The 25136-nt window shown below is 40.9% G+C and overlaps 1 protein-coding gene across 3 annotated transcripts in view; it reads right to left on the bottom strand.

Moving 5' to 3' along the window:
• The window catches only part of AFDN (afadin, adherens junction formation factor), a gene marked incomplete at its 3' end in the record, with an annotated part of 134584 nt that overhangs the window by 89064 nt on the left and 20384 nt on the right, over window positions 1-25136 (bottom strand). The window contains exons 2-4 of one of the 3 annotated variants that reach the window (XM_079716403.1): window positions 5526-5725; window positions 2200-2308; window positions 354-514 (exon numbers count right to left, since the gene is read on the bottom strand). In XM_079716403.1, coding sequence (XP_079572529.1) covers window positions 354-514; window positions 2200-2308; window positions 5526-5725 — 470 coding nt within the window. Of the gene's footprint in view, window positions 1-353; window positions 518-2199; window positions 2316-5525; window positions 5726-25136 lie in introns of all 3 variants that reach the window. The other 2 variants (XM_079716402.1, XM_079716401.1) reach the window with 2 other exon arrangements.

Below are 25136 nucleotides of genomic sequence, written 5' to 3'. Positions count from 1 at the left end.
CCAACCTCTGATCAGGTGTTAAGCGTACCTGAGGTGTCTAAGAATCCACTGCTGCCTTAAGGACCAAAACAACAGAAATGAAAGGAAAGGCCAGGCAGAGATGAAGAGCACCCTGACACCAACAGTCTACCCAGTAACAGCAATACTGTTCATCAGTCCGCAGCTTTAAGAAGAGCAAGCACGGCGAGACCGGCACTGTGAGCGCCACGTGCTGCTCAGTCAGAGCCCCACCCACGCACTTACCTGATGCGCACCCTCTTCGGCCTTTACTTGGTAATTTAATGAGGTCTGCTGCACGAAAAACACTGGGCTTAGAACACAAAGAAACAGGAATATTTCCAAAATTAACTTACGTGTCATCCCCATGGAAAGGTCTATCGTCTCGATCAGACGCCTGCCTCATTGCCTCTTTTTCTCTCTTCTTTTTTTCCTTCTTTTCTTTCTTTGAGAGAGTTCTCTTGAAGTTCTGGATAACACCTTCTTTTTCCTGCTTTTCAGGTCCATTACTTTGAGCCTTCTGATAAAAGTAACATTATCACTACACTGGCTATGACACAGAATGACATAAAGCTATCTATGGCTTAGATAACTTCACCTCATATGCTGCAGCCAGAAACAGAGCCACTGGAGCAGGGGAAGGTCTGGGGTGAGAAATGTTCTTTGTCTTGATGGGCTGACAGTTACGTGAGTGTACTGATCAAAACTTACACATTCAAGATCTCATTTCACCGTGTGTAAATTTTATCTTAATTCAAAACTATAACCAAGGAAGCAAACACACAAGAAAATCCAAACCCAGTTAGAAAACTGGGGTTGGAATCACACCAGTTTATTTATTATTTTTAATAAATAAAAATCCAAATAATTTACATGAAGTAACTTAAATAAAAGGAAACTCATGAAAATATGGAAATAACTAAGTGTTTGAATCATCATCTACTTTAAATATGTTTTCTTTAACTTCAAAAGAAATGTTAAGAGTAGCCCTAATAAACTGGCTTTCATGAAGCAAAGTTATAAGTATCGTTTGTGCAAAAACTTCTAATTTCTTTTCCAGATCTTACTTGTTTCCTTATTCTTAATTTATAACTTGGCCTGCCAGCAGATGACACAGAGACAAATTATTTTTTATATGACTTAATAGGTTGGCTAGTAAAGAATCAAGAAAAATAAAAGATTATCTTATTAGGAAAGAAAAATGCCTTCTGCTTTGTGAGTGAGCATCTCCATTTCCTTGCAAGCTACTCCAGCACCCTCCTGTCATCCTGACCCCAGAAGAGTTCTACTACATAGCAAGCAGGATCTGTGGCTCCATGAAAATGTACATCAGCTGAAATCATGGTGCAGAAACAAAATAAAACATGGACACACACACACACACAAAAGTATCCATTCTTGTATCATATGTACTCGCCACAAAGGCAATAAAAGTTCCTGGAGCGCAGGAACAGGAACACACAGGACATGACACAGACAATGTGAAAACTGCTGCCAAAAGTAAGTAATGGTACTTTCCCCCCAGTCTGCTGGGGCACAAAATTAAATACAAGATTTTTCTCAAAATATTCTTAACCTCTGCATTTGCTATCACTTGTCAATACTGAACTCTAGCCTAAGAGGCCACTTGACTTAAAACAGAATTATAATTGTTTTAAAATTGTATCAATATTTCATAGTATTCCACATAAAAAGAACAGTAGCACAGGAATTCCAGACATCCTACTACCTGAGAAAGTTTTAGACTCACTCTATTTCATCATCCAAAGAAACTCAAGAAAGTTGACTAATTTCTAACCTTACACATATAACATGAAAAAGGTCTTAAATATGCCTTTTTAAGTTGTATCTAAAAGTTCACATATAAATAGATGAAAGTTTTATTTTCCCTTCTGATTCTTATTAAAACCTATTTTGACTTTATAATTTAGGGAAAAAAACCTGAAGCTGATTTGAACATTAAGTCTCCTAGGAACAAAAGCTTACATAACTCTTCTTTGAAAAGGAAGGAGTAATATTTTGGATTATTCAGTGAAACAGAGGATGAAGCAGGGACAAGCTAGGCTACTTTTAAATGATGTTCCAGGACGGGGGTAAAAGGGTAGTTTAGCAAGAGAAGCGAAACAGAGAATGAACCCCTCCGACGCGACACGCGGTCAGACGCAGGCCAGGCACGGCACGGGCTGAGACCCGAGGCCTCACCTTAGCAGGAATGGCGTCGTTCTCATTCTTAAGAACAAATCTGCCCTCTCGATCATCCTTATTCCAATTCAACTGCACAACAAGGGGTTTCTCGTCTATATCCAATCTTCTTTCTTCTTCACAACATGAAAAGAAAAACAAGTAAGCCATGGTTATCTAATGGCACTAGCCAATACAACATTCTGATACACATTAAATTATATAGACAAAAAATACCTAATTACCTTGATTACTTACTGATAGGCTGAAGTGTAATTCACAATGTGAAGTTAGAGTTTCAATGACTAATTCAGTATTTTGGTGCTACCATATGTGTACTACCACGTGTCCAATGCCAGACACGGACCAGGCACAGCTTCCTGACAACATTTAGAATCCAACCCAGAAAATAAGAGAAATACACGTGGACTAGAAAAAAATATAAGCAGGGCTTTGCCATACATTTGTTTCTATAAATCAAATCCCCTCACATACAACTGGAAAATACGGAAATAATGTTAATATCACACAGAAGTTCCACTGAGTCACGGGATTTTTCTTCCCATGTTAATGTTAAGATGCTGTCAAGAAACGGCACCACCGTCATCAGTCTTGGAAGTGATCACTGCACTCTCCCTCCTCCCCCTGCACCTCTGATTCTCGCCTCCAAAACGCACACTCCTCGACCTGCACAGCCCCTCCTACCACGAAGCACCAGCTTTTTCTCTGTTGATGAAGTGCTATGTTAAGTGACTACTTCCTTCCTTATTAGAAACCTAACAAGCCTCATGGCAGCCCACTGAGGGCCCTACACAGCCTGACCACCTACTAGAAGCTGAGAGCTGGCAAAGATTACCCAGGTAAATGCACACAGGATGCACCACAATGAGGGCAGCAAAGACAGGAAGCAGTGAGACCAGAGGGGATGGATTACAATGGTACAAGAAGCAAGAGTCAATGGGGCAAATTGAGATAGAGATTTATAGAGGCTTTTAGTAAATATTATAGGTAAACAGCAGTGTTAATGATCACAATACAGGAAAAACAAATTCTAACTCATTATTTTATCAACTGAAAGTATGAGAAAAGAGTAATAAGTCACATATTGGATCAAGAAGTTTCAAATTCCTGCTGCAAATCAAAATTACCAAGTTGTTCGTGTTGCAGAATCTTCACTAGATCAAAATCCCTCATGGCATATTTTTTAGAGAACCAATCTTAAGAACAATTAAGTCTAAATCATAAAACAAAAACAAGGTGAGCTGTTCTAAAGCATACGTGCCTAACTACTGCATGCAAATATAATTAGGGCCCTGCTACAACTTTATAACTTAAGGTATCTTCTGCCTTACGTCAGAAGAGCAGAATCCTTTTTACTTTTCCAGTTGATTTCACACAAGGAACCCTAACGCAGAGAAGGGATGAGAGTGGCGTTTCCATGGTGCTGGGCCAGCACTCTGGTCCACACACCAGCTGCGGCATCCAGCGGCTCACTGAGGAGCACGTTACATTTCCAGGGAAATGAGCTGCACCTGCCGGATGCGGCAGGAGCTGCTGGTCCCCACCAGGTTGCACGCTGTCCCACCAGGGTCACGTCGGGCTTTCCACGGCGCTGTAGAAACAAGCACTGCCCGCAAACCAATGTGAACAGGAAAAGAGGGCACTGCCCCCACCCAGGAGCTGGGCAGGGCCCAGGAGGCACAGGGAGCTCCGTCAGGGAGCAACTGTGATTAAGAACGGAATGAAAGTTTCAGTTTTCCTTTCATTTGATCTGTACTATTTTTTCAAACATCCACCAAGCTGTTAAAGCATAAATCCTGATGAATTTGTCTGAATCTATGCAGTAACATGAACTGTTAGGTATTTCCTTTGGCCTAGGGATGCCACTAAAAAATTACTGACACACTAAGGGCTCCGTGACCCGAAAGAGATTGAGAACGTGCACGCCAGGGTCTGTTCCTCTCTGAGACCCTGGCGGGGTATGAAGGTGCGGAAGGACACGGCCAGGCTAGCCTAGTGGTCACTACAGGGGCGGGGGGAGATGGGGAACACTCCTCCTTTACACACCTTCTTTGTGTCTTCATCCCTTACAAGTAACATATTTTACTTTTTAATTAAAAACAAATCTAGCAAAGAAAGTTTAAAGAAAAACTGTTCTTTAAAAAAAATCAAACCCATTCCATTTTTAGATCTCAAATCCCAGTCTTAGATAGCATTCCAAAGACCTCACTTGGCAGCATTCAAATGACCCAACGGTGCAGCGAGAAGAGGGCTGAAAGTGAGAAATACTTTCTTCCTCTTTGTAACCTATTTAAAAAGATTCTGAGGTAAAAGGAGAACTCAACCTGAAAAAAATGTCCAAAATTGAGACCATCCGCTATTGTCAAACTTAGTTTGGGTATTATTTATGTAGGTGATACCCTAGTAACCTTACAAGAGTGATAAACAAGTACAGCCTACCTAATATAATACTGGTAGCATTTGGTGACACCTGAATTCCACACACTACAAAAATTTTAGCCCAATTTCAAATGTACAAAGAAAGCTGTACTTTTGAAGATAAGAAAAATAAATTATGTTCAAACAGGTTTTGTGGCTGAAACTTAAACAGGTATTCAAATTGGGCCTGTACTATATACAATCCTTTGTTTACTGCATTAACTGGAATTTATTTTTTTTTTTAAACAGGTGACTCAGTACTTCAAAAGCATTCATAAAAAATTTTATAAATTTCTACATTTCTATTCAGTTCAACTTCAACTGCCATGGGATATATAGGATACTCTCAGAAATTTCAAATCTTAAAACAAGGAGAAATTACTAACTACATGAGAGAGTTTCCTCAAGATGCCCTAACTGTTCCCAAAGAATAACATTACTGTTTCACATCACAAAAATAGTACAGCGAGCAGGACAAAACACTGGGTTTTACCCATAAAATAATACTGTACTCATAAAACACTGGGTTATTGTTAATTGTAATATTATAATTTATGCAGGAGAGTTACATGAAATACTTCTCCAAAATTAAGCAGCTTACTGTACCATCAATGCATGTGACAGATCTGCTGGAGAATTTCAATCACGAAACGTTACGCTACTCATCTCTGGAGAAGTGAGCGTACGTAAAACTGATGTAGTCATTCTAACTCCCAACAAACGCACCTGCTAGGAACTTAGGAGGACATTTCGCAGACATACTCGAGTTTTGCCAACCTGTTAACTGCTTCCCTGGCCCCTCCAGAAAAAGAAAGAGGGGGTCAGCAGTAAAGCAGGGCCCCCGGGACAAGTGACTGTGATAGTCTCAAGATGAGCACACATGGCCAACAAGCCCCGTCTGTGTCCACTGACCTCCGCTGACGTGCACTTCATACAGGGAGTACTTGGGTGATGACAACATCCGCATATCAGGGCGGAATTTCTCTGCGAGCGTTTCCAGCACATCCTGAGTGGTGGCGGTACTAGAGACCCGGATACATTTTGTTGCAAAGTTCCCAGCAGCTTTATCTTGAAAATAAAATCTCATCACTCCATGGAACTCCAAATCCTAAAAGGAAAACAAAATGATACATTTTTGGAAAAACAACATCCTAAAATGATGTCTTCAAATTTAATTATGTGACTTGGGGGCTTCCCTAGTGGCGCAGTGGTTGAGAATCTGCCTGCTAATGCTAGGGGACATGGGTTCGAGCCCTGGTCTGGGAGGATCCCACATGCCGCAGAGCAACTAGATCCGTGAGCCACAACTACTGAGCCTGCGCGTCTGGAGCCTGTGCTCCGCAACAAGAGAGGTCGTGATAGTGAGAGGCCCGCACACCGCAATGAAGAGTAGCCCCCGCTTGCCACAACTAGAGAAAGCCCTCGCAGAGAAACGAAGACCCAACACAGCAAAAATAAATAAATAAATTACTAAACTCCTACCCCGAACATCGTCTTTAAAAAAAAAAAAAATTATGTAACTTGGGACAAGTTATTTACAATCTGTCTCCTTCTTACATGTCTCAAGTATAAGGTAACGGCTGTAAAGCACCTGACGTCAGAGCCTTCAGCAAATGCCAGGCACACCTGGACAGGCATCGTTTTATCATGTCTTTACAACAACCCAGTGAAGTAGATACTATGATCAAACCCAATTCTCAAGATTTGGTCATTAAAACTCACGAAGTTTGAGTATCTTGCTCAAGCAGTTATGTAGCAAATCCAGAATTAAACCCAGATCCACTGAACTTTGAAGTCCATGCCTATCTGTCCCTGAGGTCCCATCCCATCCTGAGATGACAAAGCCTAAATGAAGAGACTGTTCTAAAAGCAAAGGGGAAATGTTAACCCCAATCCTACCATGAATGTGAATAAATGGAAACTCAACGTTAGCGGAATGTAACTGTAAGTAATTTTCAATACAAACTACTTGCCCCAAATCAACAGACACAATTTAGATTTTTCTTAAAACCTTACTTCTAGAGAAAAATTCGACAGAATGTCAACCAAAGACTACTTCAGGGCAGGCTGAAGCCCATGCGACTGTGCAAGGCTCCTTCCCATGGCTTCCTTTTTTTTTTCTTTTCAATCAATTACAAGATGGTTATTTAGGCCCTTTGCTATCACCGTAAAAATAAGACTCAGCAGTTCACATCCCACAGACTGGGAACCATCGCATCAAAGAGAACCTGTTTTTGTTTGGCAGGTTACACTTTATCTGGGGATGCGAGAGGGTGAGGTCCAGGGCTCCTGTGTACCCCATTACTCCCTTGAACACAGAACAAAGCACAGCTCCCTGCAAACTCCTGAGGAGCACCTGCAACCACGAGGTTCTGTGCTCGGCCTCCTGCACCAAAAAGCCTCGGCCGGGGCGCTCCTCAATGGTCGCCTTTCTCTCCCCGCCACGTCTGACACATCAAGTCTCTCCACCTTCAAATGTATCCAGAATCCATCCAAAATCTTGTTAAAACCCAGTCAGATAAATCAGTCCTCGCTTTCTTCCTTGCGGTGGCCTTCGCTCTCAGACGTCAAGTTTTCCTGCAGGGCTCAGAGACCATCACAGTCAAGCTTTTGTCCACGTCCCAGTACACTAGCCTAACCTTCACTGAAAATTATGAACTGTCAAGTATTTATTTGAAGAAAAGTAAGGCAAATGGAATATTATTGATAGAATGGGGTTAATGGCGTAACCATTCGAAAGTTAAACGGGAAAAACGAGACTATAAGGCACGTTTCTAGCCCCGAAGCTTTTACTGTGCTCGCCCAGACCCTGCCCACTGGGCCACCCGCCCTCCCTGTTTCCCCTGCCCCAGGGAGAAACACAGGTAAGTGAGCATGTGTGTCAGAAGAACACCACTGAACCACAGACTCTGGGATGAAGCAGGGCCACGGTTACGGGGTGAAGGCTGAGAAAGCTTAATGAATTAGGAGTCGTCTTTGTCTGGCTTGGGTCAAGCAGCAAAAAAAATTAGGCTGGTATCCTTTAAAAATAAGTATCTCCATCTCGATGTTAGTCTGGCAACCCTAAAAGCCGTAAGTAAGGATGCACGGGAGAGATGCCCCTCAACTCAGAATCTGTACGCAGGTTCGGGTCAACACCGGTAACAGCCAAGGCTCACTCAGCACGCACTCTGCCCCAGGCACGGTGCTCACCACTCTCTACGTGGCTCCCTTGGCCCCAGGATCCCCCAGGGGCCCAGCCCCGTGAAATCACTCAGGGACCCCCATTCCAGGTTTCACTCTTCCTACCGACCAACCTCCTCCACAGGCCCCTAAGACAGCACTTCAGAAAACAACACTTAGTCTGTAAATTTGGTTACATACATTTAAGTTTTTATTATGGGAGTCACATTTTTATCCCAGAATTCCGCTCCTTTCACCACCGCCACCCTGAAATCATCTTTACGCTGCACCTAGCAGGCTCCTCTGAAGGCCCACCCTTATACCTCTCTAAATTACCCTCCGTAGCACTCCATCGTTTTGATAACTGGGTCATTCTAAATACATCATCTGTGATGAGAATAAAACAGCTAGATACACCTACAGGTCCCAAAAGACACAAAGCACCAGCTTCTCTGAGAACTGTCAACAAGTGATTCCCAACGACCAGATACTGAAGGACCAGAGGCAGCATCTGTGGCTGAGAGGGACAGCCCACCCCAACTGGGCAAGAACACAAAGGAACGCATCTAGAATGACGAGGTCGAGGCAAGCCTGGAGACAGTCTCCCGTATCCTCGGTCACCCTCATGAAAGTCCCTCACATACAGATTACTACCCTTTATAGGTAAAAAGAAAACTACAAATATTAACCCTCCATTATTAATGTGGTTCAGCTACTGATCTTACATAAAATGTTGAGATAAAAGATTTTTTTTAAATAGAGAAAACCCAAGGTTACAGATACAGGTCTCCAGCAAGCAACAGCTGTCTACAGAGAAGTAATAGTATTTCTACTGATGTTTTTAAAGAAAAAATTCTCCAGGTCTGTCGAGCCTAAATAAAGTAGCCAATAAAAACTACCTTTGATTTGATTTCATTTGCACTAAATAAGATTTAATAAATAACTATTAATTTAGTTTGCCTGGTGACCTGGACATCACACAGGAACATGTGAGTAGAGTCGTTACTGGGAGAGTCCCTTAATAGATTAACACATCAGCATTCTGTTCGATTATTCAGCTAATTTTGGCTGGTGTGAATAAGTCCACAGAATTTTATCAAACCTGAGAAGACTGCTAAAATCAAGTTTCCTAAACCTAAAAATTGGGCATGTAGTGACCAAACTAACACACAGTAATAACTGTAACTAATATATATTATGGTCTACCATGTGCCAGATACTGACGGTTCAGCATTTAATTCCCCAAACTAAGGGTTAGGTACCACCATCATCCCCACTGCACAGGGGAGAAAAGAAACAGGAGGTCCAGAGAAGCTAAGCGCATGAGCTACAATCACACAGCCACCAAGTGGCAGGCTGCAGGCACCAGAGGGGCCCCAGAAGAAACAAGTGGACAGCTGAGTAACCGAAAGCGAAGGTTCAGAGGGGCTGGAGACCTGGACAGCACGTACTCGGCTGCAGATGTCCTCATGGCCCCCACTCCCCATGGAGCCCAGCCCGGCGCAGGGGGACACCCGGGGGAGGCACAGCAGGGCACAGGACAGCAGGCACCCCGGCAGAACAGCTGCACCTCTGAGGGAGTCTTCATCACCCACGTGAGCTCGGATGCCCTCAACTATAAAGTGGAAGCACCAGCAGTGCCTGGGTCCCTTCCTAAGGTGACTTCCTCTCAGCCTCTCCACAGACGGCAGCTCTTCTGAGATGAGGAACTTTCATTCACAGTCCAGGTCCTCCCTTGGTCTCTAATGCTTCACACATAAAAATCAAAACACATCTGAGTCAAAACTTCCAGCAACAATGTCTGACGCCTCCAGCTGTGGTTGTCTGCTCTCACCTGATCAGAACTCTGAAAAACAAAACTTTACATTTGCAATCAATAGCCAGCTGGAATTCTGATGAGGCTGCAGCCAACACAGCTGTAATTTTATAAAGGCAAATGTTTCCTTAAAAAAGATTCCTCCCCTCCGTAGTGTTGGTTACACCTATTACCCAAGATAAAACAGCATTTAAAATAAAAGCACTGGGATGTCCCTGGTGGCGCAGTGGTTAAGAATCCGCCTGCCAATGCAGGGGACACGGGTTTCAGCCCTGGTCCGGGAATATCCCACATGTCGCAGAGCAACTAAGCCTGTGCACCACAACTACTGAGCCTGCGCTCTAGAGCCCGCGAGCCACAACTACTGAGCCTACGAGCCACAACTACTGAAGCCCACACGCCTAGAGCCCGTGAGCCACAACTACTGAGCCTACATGCCACAACTACTGAAGCCCGCGCACCTAGAGCCCATGCTCCGCAACAGGAGAAGCCACCGCCAAGAGAACCCCGCGCACTGCAACAAAGAGTAGCCCCCACTCGCCGCAACTAGAGAAAGCCCGCGCGCAGCAACGAAGACACAACGCGGCTAAGAATAAATAAATAAATAAAAGACTTGACCTTAAAAAAAAAAAACTTTAAAATAAAAGCACTGCTGCAGGGCCTCCCGTATCTGGGTGAAGTGCTGCCTGCTGGCAGCGAGTTTTCAGGGAGAAACTTCTGTCTGGAGCTGGCAGGACAGTCTCATCCCCTGCGTACCGCATACCCATCACAACAGGTCAGTGCAGAGGGAAGGAAAAGACAATATAACAATCACTTGGTTCCTTTCCTTGATGGTTACTTTTCCTGACAGGAAAACACCTTTCTTTTTTTCCTAAAGGTATATACTCACCTTTACATAAAGTCTTCCCTGAGAAACACGATCACTGATGATTACTACAAAAGAAATGCAACACTGCTTGGGGTTGTGTTAACCACTCTGAAACAAAAGCATTTTCATGTTTATCAGAAAGAATACAACAGACAAAAAAAAGAGAGAGAAGGCTTATTATGAAATTACATACTAAAGGGCCAAAGCAAGGAACCAAGAGTTAAAGATGGAGACTTGCTTTTAAATATTTTATCAATATCTCATTAGTTAATGAAATTGATAATCAATCGGCCTTCTTATCCAAACAAGCAGAAACTCACCAGAGCAACCCCAAATCTCCTTTGGCTCAAGCTAATCAGAACGACTTGCTCTAAAGCTTAAACAGGGCAACCAGGCTCCACTCAACGTTTCTTCTCCTCACTTTCAGCAGTTACTTGAAATCCATGTCTTAGCCTGTAGCACAACAATGCTACCTGCAAACAGGTAATCAGCTTCCCAACCCCCCGGAGGGCACAGCCACCGACAGGACCACCACTTTATCACACACACACTTTATTCCCAGGGCTGGTGCCTCCAAGGACAGGGGCAAAATGTTAAGAAAAGATACAGCCGTGCCTTCAAAACACACACATCACTGTACATAAACCATCAACAGCACAACGGCCATCTGACTCATGTTGTTAAAAACAGTAATAACATTTGAATGTCAACAGGTTAGGCAGAGAATGGAAGAAATACTTGAATATGGGTTTCTGCAATCTTACTTGTATAAACACTATCTTTTAAAGTTGTATGAGCTATTTTTTAAACCAGTACTTCAAGAATACTTTTTAAAATTATATGCATTTCATTACCTAAAACTTTTGCAAGACAAATACTCCTGAAAGCTTAAAAGAACTATCTGGAAAGTACCTTCACCCACTTCTGCCCATGGCAATCATTTCTGTGTCATCACCCGGCCTCCGCAGGGCTCCGTCACTCTGTGTGACATAAACTGGCCGACAGGCACACCTCACTGTACTGCACTTCACAGATACGCGGTTTTTACAAATTGAAGGTCTGCGGCAACCCTGCGTTGTCAGATGATGAATGGTTAGCATTTTTTAGCAATAAAGTCTTTTTTAATGAAGGGATGTACATTGTTTTTTCAGACATAATGCTACTGTGCACTTAACAGACTACAGGATCATGTAAACATAACTTTTACATGCAACCGGAAACCAACACAAATCCGTGTGCCTCGCTTTACTGTGGCATCTGGAACGGAACCGACCATGTCTGCAGCGAGCCTGAGTCGTCATCTGAGAGCAGCTGCTCTGACCCAGCAATCCTCACCCAGGAACAGTTTATACCTGCACACGTCTAACTGGTCTTTATAATAAAATGATTCCAGTACCTCTTTCTGTCTGAAAATAAAGGCAGAATCTCTAACACATCACAATGCACACCTGGTGGATGTGAGCCAACTACCGTTCTCCTAACATCCTGAGGCTAGTTTACCAAAGCTGAGGAAGACCAAGTTCACTGAAAATGGGAAAAAATCATCTTTTAGGATAAAAGTTTTCTGGACTAAAAAACTGATCGAAAACACACACATCCCACAGAGAGAACACACGCAGATTGCCCCTTTTATGAACTCTAACAAAAATCCATCCAGTATCCAACCATGTCAACATTATAAAATAAGACAATTCTCTGCCAAAAAACACAGGCTGCCATGAAAACCAATCAGTCAACGTGTTTTTTTAAAGGCCATGGTAATCACTGCCAACATTATCTACTTAATACCTGCCTGCTCACAGTCCAGGACGATGAGCCACGGAAGTCTGCCAGCTTCCAGGCAAGTTCCATCTGTGCTTCCCTGGGAGACTCCGTGGGACCCAGAACTCTACCCGCCCTCAGTCAGCATTATAACGGGATCAAAAAGGCAACGTCTTCCCCACGGTCCTCTTAGAATTTTTAATCTGTATCTGAACACCTACCATACAACATACATTGGGGAAGCGAAAGATATGACTTAAAGAACACATTAAACCCACATGACCAAAGAACAATAATCACAAATGTGATTAAAGACCATCTTTATTTCTACTGTAACCTTTAAGTACTGCACTTGTACAAATGTAAAGTGCAGCACAGAGGTAAACAAAACAACCCTCAAAGCCACCTCTCTAGTCGGGGGGTCTACCCAACTTCGCCATGGGTCCTTCGGCAGTCTGGTGAAGCCTATGCAACTGTTCTCAGAATAAAAATGTTAAATGCATAAAATAAAATACAAAGGATTGCAAAGTGAACAATTACATTAAAACACAATTATTAAAATATTTTTAAAACCTGTGACATAGTAATGAGTGTTCTTTATTAACATTAAATAAGGCCTAGATCTTATTTAATGCATTTAAAATTTTAGAACTCCAATTTTGAAGTAGGTATGAGTATAAACTCATAAATGAAGAAAATGCTAAATTCAGTTAGAGACTAATAAAATTTACTGAAAATGAAGATGTACTTATTTTCTCATCCACGTTGAAAGATCCCATGGGATGTATTCATAGACCTCAAGTTAAGAACGCCCTGGAACATCTCCAGTGATAACAAACGCACCATCTAGCCAAGCAATGGATGATGCTTTCTTTGTGCGGCTCGACAGCTAGAAAGTACCGCCTTATACAAAAGCAAGATTCATCTCACGTCGCTTTGCCAACTGCTTAGCTTTGCCTGTTGGTATCATTTAGACCTGTATTCAAACCGTGGTTTATGAATGATCATTCTTTTCCATTCACTGATGACGTGAAGCAGGGCAGAGCAGATTTCCCAGGCACCACGCGCTCTGGGCGAGGAGACTTCAGCTCCAGGCGCGCTCCTGTGCCCGCCCTGGGCCCCTAGGAAAAAGGCAGTTCTTCTTACTACCAGTCACGGTAAATGGGTTTAGATGGAGAAAAGGGCTTCTGACATTTTGGGCTGGATTGATTCCTTGCTGTGGGAGCTGTGCTGTGCTCTGCAAGCTGCCTAGAACATCCCTGGCCTCTATCTCCCGGATGCCAGCAGCACCCACCCAGCTGTGACAATCAAAAATGTCTCCAGACACCTGCACAGACTCCCCAGGGGATAAAACTGTCCCGGTGGGGACCCATGACTCAGAATAAGCCTGGAACCTCTTCAACATCGCATTCTAATTCCCATTCAACCAAGTCTTCTCCTTCCTGGGACATAATCCCAGATCCACTTTCTATTGTGTTCACTTCTCTCCTGAACACATTCATGTTCTAGTCCCCAAGCCTCACATAGTTTCCAGACTTAATCACAGAACTCCAGGTGTGTCTAACCAGCTGCAAATATACTGCTAATTCTAATACCATACCTGTAATTAATGCAATTTAAGATGACATTAGCTTGTTGGAGACCACCTAATACTGCTGTTTCACATGAGGTTCCAGTAAAATGACAAGTCTTGAGTCACTGCCCCATTAGTCCACCCAGTAACCTTTCTCCAGCTTGGCACTAATCTGTTAAACAACAGCCTTTGGATAAAACTAATCACCCGGTTCCTAATTCATCTCACTGTACTTAGATCCAGCCCTTAAACAGAAGAACAGGATGAAAGACACTGCTGAATTCCTTGATAAAAGTCCAGACACATCATGACTAATGCATTTCCTTGATCTACAAATCTGGCAGCCCTACTCTCTCTCACTCAGGCATACACACAAAATGACATCACTGTATCCACTGAGCCAGGCTGGTTCCTGTGAATGGGATTACAAAGCTTTCCAACCCCAAGATTCAGCTTCCTTTTCAGTCCTACCATAATCATAGAGAGCATTTCTATGAATAGTTTAAGTTCATCTCTACAGTGTTAATATAAATAGTTTACACATTGCTTTAAAACCTGTGTAATAAATAAACATCTTTATGGAAACCCACACTTTAAAAATTATAGATGTCATCATAAAGCAATTTAAGAAATGTTAATAAACCTGTCTACATAAAAATAAACTTGATTGGACTTCCCTGGTGGCACAGTAGTTAACAATCGCCTGCCAATGCAGGGGACACAGGTTTGATCCGTGGTCCAGGAAGATTCCCACATGCCGGGGAGCAACTAAGCCCGTGTGCCACAACTACTGAGCCTGCGCTCTAGAGCCCGCGAGCCACAACTACTGAAGCCCGCACGCCTAGAGCCCGCGCTCCGCAACAAGGGAAGCCACTGCAATGAGAAGCCCGTGCACCACAACGAAGAGCAGCCCCCACTCACCGCACCTAGAGAAAGCCCGCGCGCAGCAATGAAGACCCAATGCAGCCAAAAATAAAAATAAATTAAAAAAAAAAACCCAACAACTTGAATTTGGCAAAAAAAAAAAAAGGCAAACAATAAGTGAAGTCCAAAGACCAGTGACACAATGGGGAAAAAGCATTTCGAACTTACATGACAGAAAGAAATATAATGTAATATATAAAAAGTCTCTAAAATTTGAGAAGAAAAAAATAAATAACCCATTTTAAAATGGGCAAAAAACAGAAAGAAACCCTCCCTAAAGTGGATAAACCAAAATGTAATAAAAGATGGAAGCAAAGCCTTTCTAAATCCACTTTATAACATAGCTTCAACTCTGGACCCATTTAATTATTTTAAATAATAAAAATTAAAACTTAAACGAAAAGTAAACACTAAAAATTTAAAACAAACAGAAATTAATGTCTAACTATATATGAAATTGGTCACATTGCCATACAGAAAAAAGACTGATTTTCAAGTGATCTTAAAAAAGTGTTTTGACTTTACATTCCTAGTCGACTCTATTCTAAGGATAATTATTTTGCGAAAAAATATTAATCTTCATTCAGAAGCCCTATTGTTAGTAATAATATTAGTATCATTATGTCTAATACAATAACTATATGACAGAATGAAGCCAACAAGTGCTGTGTTAATATAGTTACACACAATTTTCAATGTAAGAGAAAAGAGACTTTTAAAAATCAAAGTAATTACATATAAACCCAGTAGGGCCAAATTTGAACTGGAAACATCAGTAGAAACTCATGCATTTTTTTTCCCCACAGAAAAACATCTTCTAGCTCTTGACACTGAAATGGTCATGAAGCAAAAGACAAGCTGTAAAAATAAGCACCTCTGGCACCTAGATTATTGTCTCTAAATACTATTCTCCACTAAAAGGAACCCAGGCTCCTTGGAGAAATGGTTTAATCCAGGTATAGGTCACAAAATGGACAAGATGAGTTTGGGATACCTTGTTATGCCATAAAACAAGGAAGTTCTCAAAAAAAAAAAAAAAAAAAACCCTCTAGCCAAACAACAGGTGCACCTGGCCAAATCTGGACAATCTGAATACCAGCAAGAGTAATGGCTGCAACTGACAGAGACACAGAATCCATGAAAATCCTCAAGTTTATGACAGTAAACAGAAATGAGAAAACCCAAACAAAACCAAAATCACTGTTACCACTGGAGGTGACAAGGGCACCAACTCCTCAGTTGGAAAATAAGCAGTTAAAGCCAAATAATTAATAATTCTTTTTGCTTTCCTGTAGCTTAAAGGAGGAAGATGTGTTTCTGTTTTTTAAAGAATTCCCGCCAATAAATGTGAAAGAAATGACAGAATTCAGATCACGATTTTTTAACCCTTACTTGATTCAGGCGAAGACTGGCACTAGCCAAGCCAAGGACGGAAAGGCTGAGGGGACCTGGCACTGAGGGTGAAGAGGTGCAGGCTGTCCCAGCTCCTCCTCCGCTACCAGCACGGGGCCCAGAACACACACGGCACTGCTTACGAGGCCCTGCTGGATCCCGTCACGGCTCTGAAGCTACAGAAACAAGTCACACTCCACCGTCCACCCTTGGAAAAAAGAAAGGGCCAGTCCAGAACAGGGACGTCCTACAGGAAAAATACGCACTGTTTTTCTCAGCAAGTCTGACTGACGTGACATAAAAATGGGGGTGGGAGAGGGGTTAGAATGCTCTAGATTAAAAGAAACATAAGAGAACTAAATATAACGTGTGGACCCTGTTTGGATCCTGATTCAAATAAATTAATTGTCAAAACACATTTTCGAGGGAGACAGGGGAATCTGAGTATCGGCTAGATATTAGAAAATAAGGAATTATGGTTAATTTTGTCGATGGGACTACTGTATTTACGGTTAAATTTTTTTGAGATGTACACTGAAGTAGGAGAAATAACGTTAGTTTTTAGGATTTGCTTTAAAACACTTCAGCTAAAAACAACAACAGAAAATAATGAACTAAGAATGACAAAATTCTGAAAATTCTGAAGTCTGGGGGGTGGATATAAGTGAGTTGTATCTATGTTTGAAATTTTTCCTATTAAAAATATGAAAATAAGTTGTAAGTACAAACTAAATGGTATTAAATATAAACCTGTTTTCATAAAAAGAGACTCTGGGAAAAAATCCAAAGAAATTTGATTCCGTACACAGGTAAGGAATTAACATCAGAGGCCAAACATCTTTCGCTCACACTAGGAAGCAGCAAGTGTTTGGTGGAAAGTAAGAAGGTGAGGCAGACCCTCAGGAATGGCCAGACAGCAGTTAAAGATCCCAGTACTTTCACCTAAGGCGCCTGCAGCTCTGGGTAAGACATTTGAGTCTCTCATTTCCTATGTATAAAATGGAGAAGCTACTATTTATTTCACAGGGTTTTGTGATTACTGTGTTATTTATGGCATATAAACACACCTGCCACAAATAAGGCACTAAATGATAAATGTCACTTCCCATCTACAAATTCTCAAGTGCTCATATACTTACACGAGAACTAGTTTGCAAGGTATATAATCCTATCTCTAGCAAAAAAAAAATATATATATATATACACACACACACACAAATATACACATAAAGGCAAAAAACAACTGAGCATATATTAAAAGTCTATATGCATGTATATGAAAAATACAAAATATTAAGCTTTTCAGAAAAACCACACTGTACAACATTCAAAATTCTATTTCTGAAATTCACTGTCCAAAAGTTATCAATCATTTCCAATGCTCTGACTGTAACCAAATCAACACATATAAAATGCTGAAATGTCTTCTTGTTCAAAGAAAATAACCATGTCCCTGAACTCAACCTCAATATTATAATATCCAAAAGAAAATCCAGAAAGATAAATAAGGAAATTCTCTTTTAAAACCTGCTTCTTATATCTGCACTGAGTCTTAAGTATGTGAAATATTAAAAAGAAGTTTCTAAATTTGAACAAGGGTAATGCACCATACAAATTATATACTGAAACTGGTAGACTATCATTTACTGTATTTACAGTAACTTTCATATCAAAGTAAATACTCAAGCTATGACAACTGATTTAAAGAAGCTTCCTATAATCAAAATGCTTCCATCTGAATCTTTTTAATATACTAAAAATTGAATTCATAGTACTCAACCTATTTTGATTAAAAAAAAAAACCTCAAGCAACTTACCTAAATTAAAAATATGTTCAAATCTCTACTGTACTATATACTACATTAGTAAAAAATACATTTTGAAACACAGGCAGTTTTTTGAGTCCTTCCATATCATAAGGCCTTTCATATCTTATATAAGACACTTGAAAGGGGGTTGGAACAAGGTAGAAAGAACAAATTAGAAACAAAATAATTTTTGGACAGAGGGTGCAAAAGCAGTGACACGAACATGACTGCCTTCTAGTTGGGATTTTATAAAGAAAACAAAAGACTTTGTTTGGGTACAAGTGTCTGACATTCTCTCCCCTGCTATGATGAGGGATCCTGAACTGCATATTTGGTGCCAATCAGTACCTCCTGTGACTGTACTTCCTGTTTCACTCTTCATTATCAAATGACCACAGCAGACTGGAATGTCGCTTGGTACCGTGCAAGAGAAAAACAAAAAGGTAATCTGCATAAATCAGTGCAGAGACTTTGGAAAGGAACCACATTGTTTACGAGTACTTTTTTTAAAAAATTTATCTTTTTTATACAGCAGGCTCTCATTAGTTATCCATTTTATACATATAAGTGTATATATGTCAATCCCAATCTCCCAGTTCATCCCACCACCACCACTTTCCCCCCTTGGTGTCCATACGTTTGTTCTCTACATCTGTGTCTCTATTTCTGCCCTGCAAACCGGTTCACCTGTACCATTTTTCTAGGTTCCACATATATGTGTTAATATATGATATTTGTTTTTCTCTTTCTGACTTACTTCACTCTGTATGACAGTCTCTAGATCCAACCATGTCTCTACAAATGACCCAATTTCATTCCTCTTTATGGCTGAGTTTTATTCCACTGTATATATGTACCACATCTTCTTTATCCATTCGTCTGTCGATGGGCATTTAGGTTGCTTCCATGTCCTGGCTATTGTAAATAGTGCTGCAATGAACACTGGGATGCATGTGTCTTTTTGAATTATGGTTTTCTATGGGTATATGCCCAGTAGTGAGATTGCTGGGTTATATGGTAATTCTATGTTTAGTTTTTTACGGAACCTCCATACTGTTCTCCATAGTGGCTGTATCAATTTACATTCCCACCAACAGTGCAAGAGGGTTCCTTTTTCTCCACACCCTCTCCAACATTTGTTGTTTGTAGATTTTCTGATGATGCCCATTCTAACTGGTGTGAGGTGATACCTCATTGTAGTTTTGATTTGCATTTCTCTAATAATTAGTGATGTTGAGCAGCTTTTCATGTGCTTCTTGGCCATCTGTACATCTTCTTTGGAGAAACGTCTATTTAGGTCTTCTGCCCATTTTTTGATTGGGTTGTTTGTTTTTTTAATATTGAGCTGCATGAGCTGTTTATATATTTTGGACATTAATCCTTTCTCCGATGATTCGTTTGCAAATATTTTCTCCCATTCTGAGGGTTGTCTTTTCGTCTTGTTTGTAGTCTCCTTTGCTGTGCAAAAGTTTTTAAGTTTCATTAAGTCCCATTTGTTTATTTTTGGTTTTATTTCCATTTTTCTAGGAGGTGGATCAAAAAAAATCTTGCTGTGATTTATGTCAAAGAGTGTTCTGCCTATGTTTTCCCCTAAGAGTTTTATAGTGCTGGTCTTACATTTAGGTCTCTAATCCATTTTGAGTTTATTTTTGTATGGTGTTAGGGAGTGTTCTAATTTCATTCTTTTACATGTAGCTGTCCAGTTTTCCCAGCACCACTTATTGAAGAGACTGTCTTTTCTCCATTGTATATCCTTGCCTCCTTTGTCATAGATTAGATGACCATAGGTGCGTGGGTTTATCTCTGGGCTTTCTATCTTGTTCCACTGATCTCTGTTTCTGTTTTTGTGCCAGTACTATATTGTCTTGATTACTGTAGCTTTGTAGTAGAGTCTGAAGTCAGGGAGTCTGATTCCTCCAGCTCCGTTTTTTTCCCTCAAGACTGCTTTGGCTCTTCGGGGTCTTTTGTGTCTCCATACAAATTTTAAGATTTCTTGTTCTAGTTCTGTGAAAAATGCCATTGGTAATTTGATAGGGATTGCACTGAATCTGTAGATTTGGGTAGTATAGTCATTTTCTCAATATTGATTCTTCCAATCCAAGAACATGGTATATCTCTCCATCTGTTTGTATTATCTTTCATTTCTTTCATCAGTGTCTTACAGCTTTCTGCATACAGGTCTTTTGTCTCCCTAGGTAGGTTTATTCCTAGGTATTTTATTCTTTTTGTTGCAGTGGTAAATGGGAGTGTTTCCTTAATGTCTCTTTCAGATTTTTCATCATTAGTATATAGGAATGCAAGAGATTTCTGTGCATTAATTTTGTATCCTGCTACTTTACCAAATTCATTGATTAGCTCTACTAGTCTTCTGGTGGCACCTTTAGGATTCTCTATGTATGGTATCATGTCATCTGCAAACAGTGACAGTTTTACTTCTTCTTTTCCAATTTGTATTCCTTTTATTTCTTTTTCTTCTCTGATTGCCGTGGCTAGGACGTCCAAAACTATGTTGGATAACAGTGGTGAAAGTGGACATCCTTGTCTTGCTCTTGGTCTTAGAGGAAATGCATTCAGTTTTTCACCACTGAGAAGGGTGTTTGCTGTGGTTTGTCATATATGGCCTTTATTATGTTGAGGTAGGTTCCATCTATGCCCACTTTCTGGAGAGGTTTTTTGTTTTTTTTTTTTGTGGTACGCGGGCCTCTCACCGCCGTGGCCTCTCCCACTGCAGAGCACAGGCTCCAGACGCTCAGGCCCAGCGGCTGTGGCTCACGGGCCCAGCCACTCCGTGGCATGTGGGATCCTCCCAGACTGGGGCACGAACCCGCATCCCCCGCACCAGCAGGCGGACTCCCAACCACTGCGCCACCAGGGAAGCCCCTCTGGAGAGTTTTTAATCATAAATGGAGTGTTGAATTTTGTCAAAAGCTTTTTCTGCATCTACTGAGATGATCATATGGTTTTTCTCCTTCAATTTATTAATATGGTTTATCACATTGATTGATTTGTGTATATTGAAGAATCCTTGCATCCCTGGGATAAATCCCACTTGATCATGGTGTATGATCCTTCTAATGTGTTGTTGGATTCTGTTTGCTAGTATTTTGTTGAGGATTTCTGCATCTATATTCATGAGTGATATTGGTCTGTAATTTTCTTCTTTCGTAGTATCTTTGGATTTGGTATCAGGGTGATGGTGGCCTTACAGAATGAGTTTGGAAGTGTTCCTTCCTCTGCAATTTTTTGGAAGAGTTTGAGAAGGATGGGTGTTAGCTCTTCTCTAAACGTTTGATAGAATTCACCTGTGAAGCCATCTGGCCCTGGACTTTTGTTTGTTGGAAGATTTTTAATCACAGTTTCAATTTCATTACTTGTGATTGGTCTGTTCATATTTTCCATTTCTTCCTGGTTCAGTCTCAGAAGGTTATACCTTTCTAAGAATTTGTCCATTTCTTCCCGGTTGTCCATTTTATTGGCATAGATTTGCTTGTAGCAGTCTCTTAGGATGCTTTTTATTTCTGCGGTGTCTGTTGTAACTTCGCCTTTTTCATTTCTAATTTTATTGACTTGAGTACTCTCCTTGTTTTTCTTGATGAGTCTGGCTAATGCTTTATCAATTTTGTTTACCTTCTCAAAGAACCAGCTTTTAGTCATTGATCTTTGCTACTGTTTTCTTTGCTTCTATTTCATTTATTTCTGCTCTGAGCTTTATTTCTTTCCTTTACTAACTCTGGGTTTGGTTTGTTCTTCTTTCTCTAGTTCCTTTAGGTGTAAGGTTAGATTGTTTATTTGAGATGTTTGTTGTTTCTTGAGGTAGGATTGTATTGCCATAAACTTCCCTCTTAGAACTGCTTTTGCTGCATCCCATAGGTTTTGGATCGTTGTGTTTTCATTGTCATTTGTCTCTAGATATTTTTTGATTTCCTCTTTGATTTCTTCAGTGATCTCTTGGTTATTTAGTAACGTATTGTTTAGCTTCCATGTTTGTGTTTCATGGTTTTTTCCCTGTAATTGATTTCTAATCTCATAGCGTTGTGGTCAGAAAACATGCTTGATATGATTTCAATTTTCTTAAATTCACTGACGTTTGATTTGTGACCCAAGATGTGATGTATCCTGGAGAATGTTCCATGTGCACTTGAGAAGAAAATGTAGTCTGCTGTTTTTCAATGGAATGTCCTATAAATATCAATCAAATCTATCTGGTCTATTGTTTCATTTAAAGCTTGTGTTTCCTTATTAATTTTCTGTTTGGATGATCTGTCCATTGGTGTAAGTGAGGTGTTAAAGTCCCCCATTATTATTGTGTTACTGTCGATTTCCTCTTTTACAGCTGTTAGCAGCTGCCTTATGTATTGAGGTGCTCCTATGTTGGGTGCATATATATTTATAATTGTTATATCTTCTTCTTGGATTGATCCCTTGATCATTATGTAGTGTCCTTCCTTGTCTCTTGTAACATTCTTATTTTAAAGTCTATTTTATCTGATATGAGTATTGCTACTCCAGCTTTCTTTTGACTTCCATTCGCATGGAATATCTTCTTCCATCCCCTCACTTTCAGTCTGTATGTGTCCCTAGGCCTGAAGTGGGTGTCTTGTAGACAGCATATATGTGGGTCTTGTTTTTGTATCCATTCAGCGAGCCTGTGTCTTTTGGTTGGAGCATTTAATCCATTCATGTTTAAGGCAACTATCAATATGTTTGTTCCTATTACCATTTTCTTAATTGTTTTGGATTTGTTTTTGTAGGTCCTTTTCTTCTCTTGTGTTTCCCACTTAGAGAAGTTCCTTTAGCATTTGTTGTAGAGCTGGTTTGGTGGTGCTGAATTCTCTTAGCTTTTGCTTGTCTGTAAAGCTTCTGATTTCTCCACTGAATCTGAATGAGATCCTTGCTGGGTAAAGTAATCTTGGTTGTAGGTTCTTCCCATTCATCACTTTAAATACGTCATGCCACTCCCTTCTGGCTTGTAGAGTTTCTGCTGAGAAATCAGCTGTTAACCTTATGGGAGTTCCCTTATATGTTATTTGTCGTTTTTCTCTTGCTGCTTTCAATAATTTTTGTCTTTAATTTTTGATAATTTGATTACTGTGTCTCGGCGTGTTTCTCCTTGGGTTTATCCTGTATGGGGCTTGCTGCGCTTCCTGGACTTGGGTGGCTATTTCCTTTCCCATGTTAGGGAAGTTTTCAACTATAATCTCTTCAAATATTTTCTCAGGTCCTTTCTCTCTCTTCTCCTTCTGGGACCCCTTTAATGCGAACGCTGTTGCGTTCAATGTTGTCCCAGAGGTCTCTTAGGCTGTCTTCATTTCTTTTCATTCTTTTTTCTTTATTCTTTTCCGCAGCAGTGAATTCCACCATTCTGTCTTCCAGGTCACTTATCCGTTCATCTGCCTCAGTTATTCTGCTATTGATTTCTTCTAGTGTATTTTTCATTTCAGTTATTGTATTGTTCATCTGTTTGTTTGTTCTTTAATTCTTCTAGGTCTTTGTTAAACATTTCTTGCATCTTCTCAATCTTTGCCTCCATTCTTTTTCGCAGGTCCTGGATCATCTATCATCATTCTGAGTTCTTTTTCTGGAAGACTGCCTATCTCCACTTCATTTAGTTGTTTCTCTGGGGTTTTATCTTGTTCCTACATCTGGTACATAGCCCTCTGACTTTTCATCTTGTCTATCTTCCTGTGAATGTGGTTTTAGTTCCACAGGCTACAGGATTGTAATTCTTCTTGCTTCTGCTGTCTGCCTTCTGGTAGATGAGGCTTTCTAAGAGGCTTGTGCAAGTTTCCTGATGGGAGAGACTGGTGGTGGGTAGAGCTGGCTGTTTCCCTGGTGGGCAGAGCTCAGTAAAACTTTAATCCTCTTGTCTGCTGATGGGCGGGGCTGGGTTTCCTCCCTGTTGGTTGTTTGGCCTGAGGCGACCCAACACTGGAGCCTACCCAGCTTCTTTGGTGGGGCTAATGGTGGACTCTGGGAGTGCTCACGCCAAGAAGTACTTCCCAGAACTGCTGCTGCCAGTGTCCTTGTCCTCACGGTGAGCCACAACCACCCCCCACCTCTGCAGGAGACCCTCTAACACTAACAGGTAGGTCTGGTTCAGTATCCTATGGGGTCACTGCTCCTTCCCCAGGTCCCGATGTGCACACTACTTTATGTGTGCCCTCCAAGAGTGGAGTCTTTGTTTCCCCCAGTCCTGTCAAAGTCCTGCAATCAAATCCCGCTAGCCTTCAACGTCTGATTCTCTAGGAATTCCTCCTCCTGTTGCCAGACCCCCAGGTTGGGAAGCCTGACGTGGGGCTCAGAACCTTCACTCCAGTGGGTGGACTTCTGTGGTATAAGTGTTCTCCAGTCTGTGAGTCACCCACCCAGCGGTTATGGGATTTGATTTTATTGTGATTGTGCCCCTCCTGCCGTCTCACTGTGGCTTCTCCTTTGTCTTTGGATGTGGGGTATCTTTTTTGGTGAATTCCAGTGTCTTCCTGTTGATGACTATTCAGCAGTTAGTTGTGATTCCAGTGCTCTCTCAAGAGGGAGTGAGGGCACATCCTTCTACTCCGCCATCTTGAACCAATCTCTGAACTGCTGTTGAAGGCAAAAGACTAGGAGGACTTTTAACAGCACTAATCTAGCAAAGGAACTTAGAAGGGCAAAGTGACACTGATGAGAATAGCTCACTGTTCAACTGAGGAGTTTTCTTAACATAATTGCAAACGAGAATTTTCATGAAAAGAAGCAATCACTGAAGTAGATTCTCATTCTGCTCACCAAAATATAACACTTTCAACTTCTATTCCAGAACTGTCCACACTGAAAATAAATATTCCAAATATGTGGGATATTTAACTATAACACATATATGAATAAACTAAAAAAAAGTACATTCTGGAATAAATTCTTTAGATAATTAATGGACTATGTTGTAGGCATGAACTCAAAGACAAAGATACAGATATATGAAAAAAAAGTGTTAGCTTCTGTGAAATGAAAGCCTCAAAAACCACTGATTCTATTTTTATATATAAAGTTACACTATATCTTTTGAAGAAGATATTACCATTTCTAGACAAAATCAGAAACAGTAACAAATAAGAATTTTTTTCAATCTAAGATATGGAATACAGAATCAACCTAAAACATACAATGGGGCCCCACAAATAACCTCAACTGATATAAGGCTAAGCAAACAGATCTAAGTTTCCGTCCTGAGATGAACAA

Source organism: Hyperoodon ampullatus (assembly GCF_949752795.1).
Source record: "Hyperoodon ampullatus genome assembly, chromosome: 12".
Lineage (NCBI taxonomy): Eukaryota > Metazoa > Chordata > Mammalia > Artiodactyla > Ziphiidae > Hyperoodon > Hyperoodon ampullatus.
The sequence above is the reverse complement of the archived record's forward strand: the minus strand, read 5'-3'. Positions and strand labels throughout refer to the sequence as shown.